This window comes from Strix aluco, chromosome 10 (assembly GCF_031877795.1).
Source record: "Strix aluco isolate bStrAlu1 chromosome 10, bStrAlu1.hap1, whole genome shotgun sequence".
Taxonomy (NCBI): domain Eukaryota; kingdom Metazoa; phylum Chordata; class Aves; order Strigiformes; family Strigidae; genus Strix; species Strix aluco.
In genome coordinates, this window is record NC_133940.1 from 13,240,017 (window position 1) to 13,256,068 (window position 16,052).

The 16,052-nt window shown below is 38.7% G+C and overlaps 1 protein-coding gene across 2 annotated transcripts in view; it reads left to right on the forward strand.

The window, feature by feature from the left end:
• The window catches only part of TMEM164 (transmembrane protein 164), a 52,273-nt gene extending 38,392 nt beyond the window's left edge, over nt 1-13,881 (forward strand). The window contains exons 6-7 of one of the 2 annotated variants that reach the window (XM_074835314.1): nt 6,980-7,080; nt 7,468-13,881. In XM_074835314.1, coding sequence (XP_074691415.1) covers nt 6,980-7,080; nt 7,468-7,674 — 308 coding nt within the window. In that variant the 3' untranslated portion in view covers nt 7,675-13,881. The remainder of the gene's footprint in view (nt 1-6,979; nt 7,081-7,467) is intronic. The other variant, XM_074835315.1, reaches the window with a different exon arrangement.
• The last annotated feature ends 2,171 nt before the right edge of the window (nt 13,882-16,052 follow it).

Sequence of the window (16,052 nt, forward strand, 5' to 3'; positions counted from 1 at the left end):
CCTAATTTAAGGCAGTTCTTACATGAAGTATATCTGCAGTTGGCAACTTTTTTTGCTGAATGAATCTCACCTTGTATCACCTGTGAACCCTGCCAAAAGTTATAGTATGCATCTGGGCAGGACACAGCATTCCTGAAATAGCTCTTGTCCTTAGGAGGCGAGGCTCTTGCTTCCCTATCCAAAAAAGTATGAATGCTTTTGTAACTTCTGGATTGGTTTACTGTTGCATTATTTGAGTGGTAGGGTTGGCACAAGGGAGGTGCAATGAATGAATTGTCAAGGTGAAAGGAAGAAGACGGGAACCACAGTAATGCAGATCTAGACCACGGAACCAACTCTTCATTGAAAAACACCTCAAACCACTTTCATCTACAGCTGAGATGGTCTTCTGAAGCATATGAGTATGCTCAGATAATTATGCTACTGGGATACAGATTGCTGGTAGAAGGCATAGGGAGATGGCAGATGAGAAAGTGTAATGTCTCAAAATGCCACAACTATTTCAACAGTGCATTAACCTGACTTTCTGAGATCAAGGTATTAGAGATCTTCAGTGGTGTTCAGGACAACTTAGTTTTTCTAACTGCATTCTCTTAACATAATGAAAGAAAAATCCAGTTTGCACTGCATCGGAGACACAGTTCTTGACTGCCTTGGCCTTTAAGCTAGTTTGGTCAGATTTTCAGATGGATTTGACAAGATTAGATGTGCACCTTGTTTCAGAGCTTCAAATCATATTGAAATTTAATCAAAGTGGAATTGTTATTTCCTGAGTATTGTGAGCAAATGATATCCACAACAGTTTGAAGCAATGTTTAATTTATAGCAGTTCCCTAGCAGAGGAGTTCATGAGATAATCTTTCTATGTTTTGAGATCCCTAGCATTTAGTTGACTTAACAACTTAATGAAGTAGAAGAAGATGTTGATGTTGAGATTTTTTTAGGATTTTTGTCACTTGAAGGAGGAATCTGATGTATGAACAGCTGTACCTTGAGTTCAGGATATCATGTATGCTTAATCAGAGGCCTTTGTATTGGTGTCACTGAATGGTTGAATGGCTCTGACACTTCAGCCTGCAGAGGGAGATAGTCTCCAGCATCCAGGTCAGAATGGCTATGAAAATTCTCAAGATTCACAATTCAAATGCAGGTTGTCCACCCTGTGGAGAGAGTAAATTGATTTGGTTGTATTGGGGGGGGACACGACTTCTTTTGGAGCCAAAAAGAATGTAAGTAATGGCCTTGCAAATTCTGGACAGTCCTGCGCCCTGGCCCCATGTATTTTAAGAGCTGAGTCGCTATTGTGCAGCTGCGCACAAGTGGACAGCCATATACACCCTAAATAATTAGGTAGGTGAGTTGTTTGCTGGGAGTAGAGTCAGAATTTTCAGCTTATAAGGCAAGTGCTGTATCCTTGTAAGCAATAAAGAAACTGTCTCTCTGACTCAAGTCATAAAGCCCTTTTCTTTTTGATCTGTGTCTTCAAAAGTGGCATCAGAAGAGATGAAGTTCTATGGCATTGTCAGAAAGTAAGTAGAAGTTGATGATTTTCTTTTTTTCATTTTTCCCCTCTCATGGAGAAGGTCTCTGTCACACTTCAGATAGATGGACAGAAGCAGCTCTGTATAGCCAGCTTTCTTAAGGAGAGTGCAGCGTTTCTTACCTAATGAGAAGCTGGGCTAAGTTGTGAGATGTAGAACACAGATACCAACTACAAGCAAAAGGATCATTTTCCCAGTGGCTTTAAACGAGGAAAGTGCAATTAAAGCAATTGGGGATCTAAACTTGTGCTTTCCAGCAAGGAAAAGGGTGAGGAATTACCATATTTAAAGATATTTCTAGCTGTTATACCCTTTGTGAGACACACCTGTATTTAGCTATATCTCTCCTTGGCTTTTAAATGGAGTTATAAAGCAGGCTTTATTACATAGCTTAGTAGTAATCCTTGAATATAGTTAGGTAGTCATAAATCTAGCTTATCTCCATCCTCACTGAAATACTTCATAATGTGCAGTACAGCTCTTTCACTGAAACTCTTAATTACTTAGAGACCTGTCAACTCTTGTATATTATTCTCCTAGTCTCCTGCTGGCAGCTTGCATGTTCCTATTCCATCTTTTCCCTGCCTCCTGAATCCCGTGTGAGAGATGTCAGTGCCTGGTTCCCTGTCCAGCTGTGCTTGTGCTATGGCCCCTTGAGCAGCAGGGAGCTGTGGCACTGCTCAGCAGCTGGAGGGCTGAGCTGCTGCTCGGGCTGCAGGCTCATGCTGCAAGGCTCTCTTGTAGCTTGGTCGTTTCAGGATAATCTTGTTTAATGATTTAAGAGAGCTGGAGAGGAAGAGGACATGTCTCTGTTGTGTGACCCTCTGAGCTTCATGCACTGGGCAGTTACAGTTCCTTTGAAACTATGGTGGCCTATTATGAAACACTTAAAACTAAATAAGGAGATTAATGTGGCATTCTCTGAGTGGGCCCAGGGTCTGTTAAAGAAGGGTATGTACCAGTATATGGAAGAACTAGTACTTTATGAAGGAAGAACCGCTGCTGCTTCTTTATGGAATATAAAAAATGGTTCCTGAGAGGAGCAGGTAGTAAGACCCCTGTCTGAGGTGATTCTGGTGAGAGTAGCTGGCATTGAGGGAAAATAGAAATCTTCTGGCGTAATCTACACATAGATTCAGAACAGCTGTAGGTATAACAGTGGATTTCAGGCTCATCCTCTTGAGAACATTTTTCCTGTCTTCTCCTGGAAAGGAAGTTTGGTCTCTAGGCTAGCTTAATAGGCCACACTACTAGAATTAACCCTTTGATCAAGGGAAATAAAATGGAAATAAATTTGCCCTCACATTTTTATAAGCTTGAAAATGAAAGAATTGTAGTAGTTGCTCTGAGTTTTGGATTAAGCAGGTCTACCTGTAATCATGAGACTACTGGAGGAGAGTGCTGGGATGGAAAGCTGATAAAGCTCTATCAAATGTAATGGGAATGAAAGCAAGACATTAATTAGGAAAAAGAGGTTATTTTAACACCCTGCTAAATTAAAAAATTGTACTATATTTAGGTTCTAATTCTCTAATTCAAACAGAGGAGTAATTTTTTCCTGTGTTATGTTTTCACAGAAATAAAAAAGGCGTACTACTTTCTATTAAGTTGTATTCAAATTTTTAAAAGCCTATGTTTTGAGAACTTTAAATAAAAATAATAGTTCATAAGAACACTAGAACTAGCACAAGACATTGCAGGGGGAAATAGTATAAAAGAAGTCGAGTCTCTTTGTTGATCTTTAGATTTTTAAAGCCATACTTCCATTTCCTGGATGGCAAAATTAATCACTTGGTATGACCAAGGTCAACAAATTCTTGTTGTAGAAGCAGATGATGAACCCCAAACTTTTCAATCTATATGAAATCCTTCCTATCAATGCTAATGAAATAATGAGGTTTAAATTAAACTGAAATATGCAGTGCTGTGCTATTTCAACACAAGAGCAAATACACAGCCTACTTGGATGACCCTGATTTGGAACGGTCTCAACTGTCTGGGGCATGAGCATTTTTGAGAATGAGATTAGTGCCAGACTGGCAGTTGGATTAAATTTTTGAAAGTGCTTAACATATAAGAATTGCCTGTGATCCTTAGTGAATAGAGAGGGAAACTCACTGCTACCTATTGAAATTGATTTCCTGTGTAAGCAGCAAGTAGCTTTTGCCAAAGCCAACCACAGGCCATTCAACCAACCACTCAGCTGGGTCTCGATTTTCCTGTTTGTTTCTTTTAGCAGACTGTGTACTGCAGAAAATAGACCACACTGCTCTGTTAAACAGTCATCTGTTGAATAGCAGGACTGTAGAGTAATAAAATCTATAGTGATTATTTATCTAATGAGAAATGTACAGAAAATATCTCAGGTATGAATTTAAAATTAGTTTCCCAAAGCACTGTTGAGAATCCAGAGCTCTTTGAAATCTTTGTGCGGAGGTCATTGTTTCTTTTTTGTCCCTTGAGGTCCAAATAATGATACTGCTAAAAATCACACTATTATTTTCAGGATTACAAAGTCTGGCAAGGAGGGATTTTTCTATTATAAAGTGAGATCAAAGGTCTGTAGAGGGTGAGAGTTGCTAATGTATTTTTTTAAGCTTTGCAACAGAGGGAGGATGTAGCAGTGTGAAATTCTTTGCTGGAGGAACCCAAACAGTTCTCCTTAGTGACTTCTGAAACATGATTCCCTGACTAGATTGAAGCTGGACATGAGAAGCTTGAGTTCAAAGCCAAAGTATGCCACTGATGTGTTTTGTCATCTTGTGCAATTTCCTTAGTCTTTTAATGACTGCTTTCTCCCTCCACACTTGTTTTGTAGCTGAGTTCAGTTGTCCATTTTAGTGTTTATATAGTACCTGCACTGTAAGTCCCCCGAATATCAAGGTCTCTGGATTTTATCTTTTCTGAATGTTTACCTCTTTAGACTACTACGATCTGTTCTCAGGCTTTGTCAAATACTTTTGAAATAACACAGGCAACTGCCAACCAGGCAAGTTCACATGAAACTGGATTTGGTATAGCACTGCTTTGATAGTTCCTGGGAGCTGTTTTAGATACCTTATTTAAATTTTATGTTGTGTTTTGCATCTAGGTTAAACATGCACCTAAAACTGCAAAGACAGAACAAAAAAAACTTTGCAAGTCAAATATGTTTTCTTTACTCTACAGCTGAGGAGGGAGCACGAAGAGTTTCTGTATAGCTTGACCAGGTCACTTAAAGTTGGTGCAGCCAAAAATAGAGCCATGGCCTCCTAAACTCAGACACCAAGGCTAGTTGCTTCTTCTCTTGCTCTCTGTAATGAAAAAAATATATTCAAGGTGGTATCACATATCTGATGTTTTCAGACAGTGGAGTTTAATGAATATCATTGCTATTTAAGTCTCCTGTACCGTTTTCTAAATAGGATACCAGCTCTTAGATCATGCTTGCTAAGTATGTTCAAAGAATTAGACTGTTGTGAATTTTTTCCCTTTACCTGTAGAACACTCCATTTAGTTATTCATGTAGAGTTCAGTTTTACCTTTGGAATTTGCTTATAGTTCAGACACTTCTTCTGACCTTCACCTACCTACTGGATAAGAAATCTTATAAGCTGCCTTATGCTTTCAAAGTAGCTTCTCTGCTCATATTTATCATGGTTGCACCAAGTCACAGCTTGCTCACTAAAACATGGTCTGCTCTTGTGTCTCAGGTAATTACACTATTATTGTTGCTCATTAAAGTCAGGCAGTGATATATGGGGTGCATGTGCGCTGCTGTCATTCAAGCATACAATCAACTCCTTACTCTTTTGACTAGCAACAGAGAAGCTATTTGGAGTGGACAATGAATAGATGTACAGTTTTAGATGATAAAGTGTAGGTAATTTTGAATTTGTAACATTCACAAGATGATATTTAAATTAGATTATTTCAGGTAGCTACTGCAAAATCCATCTGAACTGGCATGATGGGTACAAACTATGGAAGACCACTATGCAGAAAAGATTGTAAAAGGGCAACAGGGATTGAGAAAGCAGTCCTCTAGGGATTTTAGACCTGAGACAGGATGCACCATTATGTAGTGGTGTAGTAAAGCAAGTAATAGCAGTTATTTGCCTCTATCTACATACGATACCATACATAGGCATACTCATAGCAGCTTTAGTCTGGCAGGTTCTCTCATAGCTAGCTGCGCATGTGTAGTTACGAGTTCCCAGTAGCCTTGTAGAGTATATGCTGAAGTCTGTTGAATCTTCCTGGTAATTACTGAGTGTACTAGCTAGCAAAGGCTAATAGGAATATTGCACTCTGTGCTGTAAGCTATCCTTTCAGTGGATACACATTCCAATATTTAATAATATCTAATGGATCAGAGAGCAGACAAAGGCAAATAAAAAAATGCCAGTGTATTTTTATAATCACCCGAAACTCCTTGTAGCAGCTGAGCAGCATGATTTTGTGGACTTTTTTTCTTTTGCATCCCTAGGTTAAGTTATTAAAGTTGTAAGGAAAATAATATTTTTCCCCATATCTTAACACTGAAATTTTCATGTCTGCTAGCAAGAGTCTTGAGACTCTGTAAACTGTTTTTGTTATCACCATATGATGTTTGAATATTTAATTCCAAAAATAGTCCTGTATCTAAGGGTACTTTTATTAGATCTGATTTCCTTGGTACATTCTAGATCACGTGACATTGTTTTGTCAGTAAATTGATAAAACCTAGTTTAAGGAGGAGACGGAAAGGTGAACCCAGGAATAATGTTTTATCTGCTACTTCATTTAAAGGGGAAAAAATACTTTACAGTATCTGTGATATCTACTGATTATAAAATTGTTTGTATTATATATCTGAAAATATCTCCACAGCAGTTTTCATTTAAAAGCTCAGTCTGTCATTAATTTTATACTGCTTTTCTGTTCCTAGGCATTATTGGTGCAAGTTACTTTTTAATAGTTGTTAAACAACCATAAAATTAGGAAATGGCAATTAAGCTGTGCTCTAATACAGTGCAGTGCAAGAACTGCCACTACCTAGGTTAGTTCTGTGCATGCTGAAGTCATAGCCCCCATAAGAAGCAGGTGTTTTAAGTATAAATAACCTGATTTTGAAGATTCATTGTATACCACTACTGTATTTTAAAATCATTTAGTACTTCTGTGGTTGAAGGAAGAATGAGGTAAAAAAATCACTGGTGTTGATGAAAAAGAGGCAAGCTTAATGAGGTAACATATTGTACGTTTTACTGCTGGACCAGAGGAGGGAAGAAACTGATGAGGACGCTTCAGGTAAGAAATAAGGCGCTCAAATATTAATTACTGTAATGGTATTGAGTAGGTTATCAGCTAAAGCCAGATGCCCGAACATCCACAGAGCAGAAGAGAGAGGATTATTCATGAGTGTTTGATGGACACAGCAATTCAGCTGAATACTAATGTATTCCTTTCTTTTCAAGGTATCTACACTCCAGAACCACTCTGCAATTTCTGGTGGGCTCTTTTATCCACGGGGTTTATGTTTGTATATCATTTTAGCATCTTGCAGATTCTGGGATTGGTAAGTAAATACAGGTTAATAAATGGATAGTTTGCAAGTACATTCAAAGTAAAAACACTGACTAGTTTTTCAGAGTGCCCATATATATATGTATGGATATGCAAATTTTTAATTGCATGTTCTAATGGGCATTTGTATCTCGTATCTCACAAGTATCAGTAAAATATTTCGTAAGTTGGTTATGTACCTGCATAAATCCATCTATTAAATGCACAACTGAATTTGGATCTGCTTTCCTCCCGAAAGCTGCCCTACTTGTGTTGAACAAAGGAGTGTGACCGAAACATTTTTTATTATTATGGTTATTTCAAAATTACCATTTTAGGTGTCTGAATCAGTGCAACACAAAAATATTGTTAATTTATAAATTTGTTGTCGCTTTCTCAGGTTACAGAAGTGAATTTGAACAACATGTTGTGCCCAGCCGTCTCAGATCCTTTTTATGGGCCCTGGTATCGAATTTGGGCATCTGGACATCAGACTGTCATGACCATGACTCATGGGAAGCTTGTAATCCTACTGTTTTACAGTGCTGGCCCCATCTTTAAATGTAGCGTGGACTTGCTTAGACTCCCAGCTAAGAAAATAGACTGAAATTTCTCCCCATGGAGTAGTACATACAGGAAGCAGAGATACTTATACTGGAAAACAAAGAGGAGGGATGAGAGGACAATGTGTTTATACTTCTCCCCACAGTTTATTGCCTCAAAAACACCTCTGTAATCAAGTGAGGGTTTTTTTAACTGCTGTTTCTCACTGCCTTGCCAATGGCAAAATTAGTGGCCTTATTCTGGAAAAGGTTCGTATTTTATACATTTTGTGTAGATTACAGCAGAATCTTGCTAAACCACTGTTTAAAATTAGGCCAGGATCTGTCCACATTCCAGCAAAGAGCGTGGCAGTGCTACCTCGTTTTGAGTTATTTTCCATTAAATGTAAGTACACTTATATCACAGGATAGGAAATAAAGCTGAATTATAACACTCCACTGATGTGAACAGAACACATGCTGATGTGCATCATCCTGGCTTAACTCTGAGCACTTGAATCTTGCAAAATGGTCACAGTGAAATGATGTACACTTAATCTCCCAGTTGTAAGTGCAAAACAGTGAGGTTCTACTGTATTTTCTTTAAGCTGGTTGAAAATGTTGGGGAACAATAACTCATTCAAAAAGATACATATTTTTTTTTAATTGACTACTTAATTTCTGAGCTGCTGTGGATAAGTATCTATCTAGCCAAGTCCTGTCAGATCTTGATGCTCTGGAGATGCTTTTATTTGAGCAGAAAAACACCATGTTGAAATAATTTCAAAAGACCATATTACATATAAACTATGATAAGATATTTTGTCCACTGTTCTGACTTTGAACAAAATGTTTCACTTAGACTGGAGAGGGAGTGGAGATACAAAGTCCAATGTAAACATCAGAGTTTTCTTTTTTTACTTAACTAGCTTTTGAAACATTCCTCCTCTGTGTTCTACACTGATCCTCACTAGTAGTACAGTGGTTAGTGAAGAAACAAAATGAAACTATGTTCTCTCTCTACAGCTCCAATGCATTCTGTATACTGATTTTAAATTATGGATATAAAAAGGAACGTGAAATCAGTGCAGGCCTCTACTGAAAAGAAAGTGTTCCAGTTTACTAGTATGACTAATTCTTCCTGTCAGCATGTCTTTTGGAGAACAGGATGTAGATAGGCAGAATGATAAATAGTAAACTGCGTGAACCTGTTCAAATTTTCCAAGGTGAGAGGAGAAACTGCTGGGCAGAAAGATGGGCAATCTTGAGTATGTTCCTCCAGGTAGTTATTTGTGAGCCTGTTATGCAGACTGTTGTGTTTCAGGGCTGCAGGAATTTTGTTGTACAAAAGTTTGTTGCAATTTATAGATTCATTGTGTTGTCAAAGCTGTGACTTGTAAGATAAAACTAAACCATCATACCTCCTCCAGCTGGATCACCTGAAGATGTATTCTGAAGTTAAGGTACAGTCATTTATACCTCAAGAAGGAAAAGTAATGAGAAGTGGTTGACTCCCCCCCCCCCCCCAAGAAAAATTTTTCATTGGAGAGGGAACAAATGGCTACTTCAAATATTTTTACTCTGTATGATTAAAAAACCAGTACACCTCAATTGGAAATATATTGACCCACATTCTAATTTACAAACTGGTTTCTGGCTTTCTTCCATTCCTGGCTCTGTGTGTGTGTATATATATATACATATATATATATACACACACACACATAATTATACTGTACCCTCGCAGCGTGAGAACCTGTGATACGTACCTGAACTACCCATCAAACGTGTATAGCTGGTCTTAGTTATACAGACTATACAGCTCCTTGTGTTTTTAATCAGAATTCAACTTGAGAAAGGTAAGCACCTGATAATAAGAACTACCAGCATAGAGAGTTACCTGTGAATTGCTGATCCTGCAAATGTCTAAGGACATAATGAATTTCACGGAGAGTCTTGCTGCTGGCTCAGTAAAGCTGGGCATGTGTTGCTTAAGTATTTGTGGAGTGGGGCCTAAAGAAAGAATGTGTTGGTATTGAAGGCCTGAATCCATCTGTAGAAGACCACTTAATTAGCTGCTGAAGTGATAGAAATTCTTGCTGTTTATTTCAGCAGATTCAGCATTTCATGAGGAAATACAGGATGTTGCTGGGAGATGCTGAGATGCACGGTGCTGGATGTTAAAGCATGCCCCCTATTAATATACTTCATCTCCTATGAATAGCTGAATGAAATGTACAGTGATTCTTCCCTGCCCATAGTTACTGTCAAGTGTATCATGGTTTATTTATTCACTTAAGAATTTGGCAAAATGCCTCATGTTGAATTCAATCCTGTTCAGAAGGAATGTTTTGTATTACAGTAGAATGATTTTATCCAAATTTTGCAAATGTTATTTAGCATTATTATTTGCTTAACTGTATGTTGGTTTTTTTTAAAGAATCTTTCCTGTTTCTTTTTCTTCAAAATATTGTAGCTACTGGAAAAAATTCTGAGTTATGTGAAAGTAGCAGCTTTTTTTTTTTTAAAAAAAACTTTTCCTATCTATAGTCATATACTTAAGGGCATTCTAAACAAGTATAAAATGGCTGCTATTTGCCACCATTGACCCCTCTGGTCAATTAAGACTGCAGAGGCATTTAAATAAGCTCAGGTGTCTCAGTGCAGGCTGTTTGCTTGGACTGCAAAATTTGTGAGCTCTTCTGACTGAATTAAAATTCAGTAGCAGGAATGGCAATGTTAAATATAGCCAACAGGAGGGAAATCCCTGGGGCAATCTGGATGAAAGGATTCTTGGTGTGGCCCAAGTGGTGTCACTTGGACCATTGACTTTGATAGCAGAGCCACTGTGATTGCTCCTGCCTTCCCTCCCACCCCATATCCTAGGTACTGGTCTCTGTCACTGTGCTGTGACTTGAGCTGTTCCCTGTTATGGTGGTCCGGTTGTTTTGAGTCACAGTAGAAATTTCAGGCATATTTTCACAACATGGAGTACACTGACAGAACTGCTCATCAAAGCCAATGGCACACTCAATATTCCCCTTCCAAACCTTACCTGTGCAGGTTCTGGAGCTCACTGAACTCTTCCATACCAATTTAAATTTCTAAAATGGCTAACTGAACAAGGTAATTCAGCAAAAAAGTAGAGAGGTAAGGAGCTGCTGTAGAAGAGTGGAATGGTGCAACTGGAGTCAGACAGGAGGGAAGGCAGTGGAACAGTGGGAGCTGTTGCTTCTTTGCTTGTTGTACAGTATCAATGAAGCTGGCTGAGTTAGAATAGAGTCATTTAGGTTGGACAAGACCTTTAAGATCATCAAATCCAACCATAAACTTTGCACTGCCAAGTTCACCAATAAACTGTCTCCCTAAGCACCACATCTACATGTCTTTGAAATACCTCCAGGGATGGTGACTCAACCACCTTCCTGGGCAGCCTGTTCTGACACTTGACAACCCTTTCAGTGAAGAAATTTTTCCTAATATCCAACCTAAACCTCCCCCAGTGCAACTGGAGGCCACTTCCTCTTGTCCTGTTGCTTGTTACTTGGGGAAAAAAAGAGACCAACATCTACCTCGTTACAGCCTCCTTCCAGGTAGTTGTAGAGAGTGCCTCCACTCCAGGCTAAACACCCCCAGTTCCCTCAGCTGCTCCTCATCGGACTTGTGCTCTAGACCCTTCACCAGCTTTGTTGTCCTTTGGACACACTCCAGCACCTCAGTGTCTTTCCTGTTGTGAAGGGCCTAAAAGTTGAATTATTCCCTCCCTCCCTCCCCTTGCCTCTTTGAAGGCTTTTTAAATGCAGTAGTTCATTTTGGTTTATGGTATGGTGCCACAAGAAACTGTAGCAACATAGCTAGACACAAGCTTCAACAGAAGGTGAAGAACAGGTCAGAATGGGAGCAGAAAGGGAATGAACTTCTGAAGCTAATGTCATGGAACTTCACATCCTTTATTCCGCAGTGGTCTCTAGTATCTATTTGGAATATGCATCGGACAGAGCTTGTTCAATGTGCAGGACACTGGTTTGAATGGGAAAGCACAGAATACTTGATTGCTATAGGGGTTATTCTCTTTCTTGGCAGAGGCTGATTTTCAGCTCCCTGAATAGTTTATTTTACAGGCAGTTATGCTATACAGATGATTTCTCTGGTGGTTTTTTTGCTTATTTACGCTGATAATTAAAGAGCAATACTATACTGCTACTCTTGAAAGCTAACTGGCATTCTCTCCTATGGGATTATGCACACAATCTGTGTCAAGATAAAGCTGTTGCCCAGTACCTGATGATGAGATTTTACACTGCAGCAGTGGAGCGTACAACTGAAAGGGCAGTCCCGGTCCTCCCTGGTCAAACGTTCCTAATGCTCTAGTTGCAGTCCTAACAATTACGAAACCATTTGCAGTAGCCATGGGGCAGAGCAGGAGGTGGACCATCTAGCTAGACAGACTATTCCTTGCACCACTAGCTTAAGCTGACTGTAAAATCTCACCCTGAAGTGGACTGATTTGCTGTCCACTAGCAAGTCAGGCACAATACCAGAAAAAAAAATCCTGTGCAGTGCCAATGCCTAGACTTCACAGAGAAGTTGGCATGTATTAAGGTGTCTGAACAGAGCTCTACTCTCCTAATTTTTAGTACTGTAGGCACTTCAAACAAAAGAAACAAGGAGCAGTGAAACTGGTAACTCTGCTAGTGAATGACTCTCTAAATTTGCCTCCAAATGTACATATAAATGAAGCATTATTAGTGACAATAAACTTGTTTACTGATTGGTTAGTTTATGCAGCCCTAGAGTAAGTAGCCCTCCAAAGCAGAAAAGTGAGCTAGTAAAATTTGTGCACCCACCACAGCATCTGGCAATTGGGCCTGTGAATATAGAGATTATGGTTTCAGTTGTGCGGGATACATGCAGTGCTGTTTTTCAAGGATTCAGACACTATACAGTAACATCTTCCTATTTAAGCACCAAAGAAGAATTTGCATCTTGTTTTCTTTTGAAGGGTGAAAAATTAACAGTTCTTGGCCATGCGTGTATAAATCAGTAAAAAGCCACAGCCTATGAACACTCACCTACACTTGGTTTTGGTTCAGCTGCTTAGGCCTTGACAACCGCTGCTTATAAGCAAAGCCTGCTCGTGCTTCAGCAGATACTGCCTTGCTGAAGTTGGGAGACATGAAAAGTTCAGTCCATTTCCATATCTTAAGATTATAGAGTACCTCATTGTAGATTTATCCATCTGTTTCTGGCCACAATCAGGGTTTTGATATTTCTGTATATTTGATACCATTTTGTAAAGCCCAACTGTATCTTTCTTTCAGAAATAATGGCTATTTGCAACTGTTAACTTACTGTATTTTACTTTTATGTCCTAAGTCTTACATCTAAACGCAGGCATTTGTTTTCTATGCATCTATAGCTAATGCAAAATAGAGATGTGCTGTTTTTCTCACTGTTGCAATTGTTTCACTAGAGGCAGATTCTTAGGAATTAAATTAGTCCTAATAGTTAACAAAGCTCTGAAAAGGCCAAAAAGCAGGAAGAGGGCATATGTCAGCCCTGGTAGGAGGTGAAAGGTTTCTACGAGCAGATAGGTCAACTTTGATGTTTTCATTTTTACAGTGACAAGACTCATAACAAATCTGTTGATTTTTGTGATCTCGTACTCAAAGTGATATTGCTGTAAATCTGTCTTGCAGCTTTTAGTGTAATTTAGTCAAAGCCAAGCTGTTTTCTAAATGATTTTATTTTTCTTCAGGGTCAATTTTGTACTTTTTAAAAATTATTTCTGCATTTACTGAGTCATTATCTCAATGCTGCAGAGGACACAGCAGGCAGGACAGTGAGCATAGCCACACCACTCACCAACCAAACTGTGCGAGGGAGCTGGAGCTGCTCAGGCACTGGGCTGATGCACAAAGCAGTCTTGGGAAACTTGCAGTTCCAGTTACCCAACCCTCTAGTTCAAGCGTGGCATTATCCAGGCACAGAATGGTATGGCAAGGGCAAGGGTGGATGTAGAAAGGCTCAGCTGCCATGTATGCTGTTAGTTCTGAATAATTTGTAAGAGTGTTATAAATTTTGTAAACTTTTTAATGTGCTAAAACTTGGTTATGAGGTAACGTTTACAAATAAGGGGTAATTTGTGTACTTGTTTTTGTATTTTGGTCTGATGGTTTTTTTTGCTGTTGTGTCCTAAGTCCAGATCACTGGGCAAATAGTTGTTAAACCTTTGAATTAAAACAAATAAATGCATTTTAATGGGTACTGTACAGTTTTGTTATCATTCTAATCATGCCAGGCACTGAGTTTGTCTTGCTTAAGACTTTTTAAAACCAGGTAAGAAAACCAAAATTGACTTTCCACTTCAATTTGTAATATGAACAGTTAAGAGTCACAGGGTGCTTTAATATTAGATAGCTAATCATCAAATCAGATAAGAATATGGATTCTTCTGTCTTAAGCAGTAGATGTAGTCTACCTTGCACATAGCAGTTTCAGTGAGAACAATGATTACCGGGATTTCTGGAAGTTTTAAGCATTTAAGTCTGACCTGTGCCTTACCTGTCAATCAACACAAGCCAAGCCTGAGTTTACTGGCAGACCTCACTGTAGTACATAAATCCTTTAATCACTGTTTAAATAGCCCCTGTCTATATCTTTCGGTTAAAGAGCTCAGGAAGCAGTATTACAGTATTATGATGCTTTCTCTATGCTCCCACTGTTCTTGCCACAACTTCAGCAGTGTCTTTTATTTCCTGTTCTATGTCGCTTTAGTAGAAGGTCAGAGAACATGTACAGAAGTTTTCAGCTCAAAACTTTGTTCAGAAAGCTTCTGCAATTAAGGTACTGAGATAATCTCACACTACAGATGATGGCAAAGGAGTTTTAATGCACTTCAGAAATGTTTCTAGCTATAATTAAAAATACATTTAAATAGACTGCAATAATGTTGTGACAAGCAGGTATTTTGTTGTATAAGGTTCCTGTAAATACTGTTCCTGGAAAAAGAACACACTGGATATGCCCACCTTGTTGTTATATCTGCATTGGAGAAGTTTTAAGTTTCCATGCAGCTGGGGAACAGAACCAATTCTCCAGCTTAATTTCTTTTGAACTGTATAAAGATACTGTATAAATGTACTTAAGTAGAAATCTAGTGTGAAGTGCTTTATGGAGACCTAAGATCAACTGAGCAAGCAATTTCCTTTTTCAGGCACTGCCAATTATCCTCTGCATCTCTCTATAACTTTAATTGTAAGTCAGCCTTTCACTGTTTAATACCAACATATATGTAAGAATAAGAAAGTTTCCACCTCTGAAACATCCTTAATACTCAGTACTATTTGGCTAGTTTGATTTTTATAGCATGATAACTACATAGCTGGCTAAAGTAGCAAGAAGAGTGGGAAACTTTTGGTAGGAAGTTTTAACTAGCTATACATCTCAATGGACTATGAGTTTTAGGTAGGTTTTACCCAATTCAGACTAATGATAGGAAATCTGTGAGGTACTAAAACAATGGAAGTTATTTACTCAGGCAGGTTTTCCCTTCAGAGGTTTTTTTCAATCTTCTAAATCAAGGCTTCAAAGCAAGTGGAGTAATGGCTGCAATCTTCAACATCTGAAGGTTACATGGATACAGTTTGTTTTCAAAGACTTTGCATCTACAGAGAGGAGATCTGTTAATATTGTTAGTCAAGGGCAAACAAAACCACTTCTATAATCAGATTGGAATTCCAGGGAGATGTTAGAAATTTCTTGCTTTGTTTCAAGAATTATCCTACAGAGGAAATACACTCCCTTTAACTCAGATGTCTCAGCACACTACAAATTTGGCTCAGGGAACAAAGTTCTCCAAGTCAGTTTTACCTGTCTGGGTACTCTGTTTTGTCATCAGCTGGACTGTGGCTTCTTTGCTGCACAGGAACACACTCCTTCCCTTCCCACGGCTATCCATACCAATGCAGATGCTTGCCAAGGCTTCCTCACCCATTGACCAACATCCCAACAAGCTCTGCTACCAAACCAGAGTTACTAAGCTGACAGGTAAAGCTGTTAATGAGCTAAAGGTTCTGGTGTGCTGTTCTCACTGGACCTGCTTAGGTAAAACAATTTAAAAATTGCCCCACTGTGTTAAGACTAAAAGCTTTTGGGGAAGGGGAAAAGACTTCTTCCCTGGCCCTCCATACTTTGCAGGAACCCCACAGGTCAGTGCAAACTCTACGCTATAATTTTTTTTCGTAACATTTGATCAACATGACAGTCTTCTCATGAGCTAGGTATGACATGCAAGATAAAGAAATCCCTCATGGCAAAGCAAGCCTAGATACTCTTTTAAAATCACATCTACTACCAGAAGAGCAATACAAAGAAAGTGTACTGAAATTATTTTAGGTGATACGACAAGATATTCTTTGATACACATTTTGCTGCATTATTC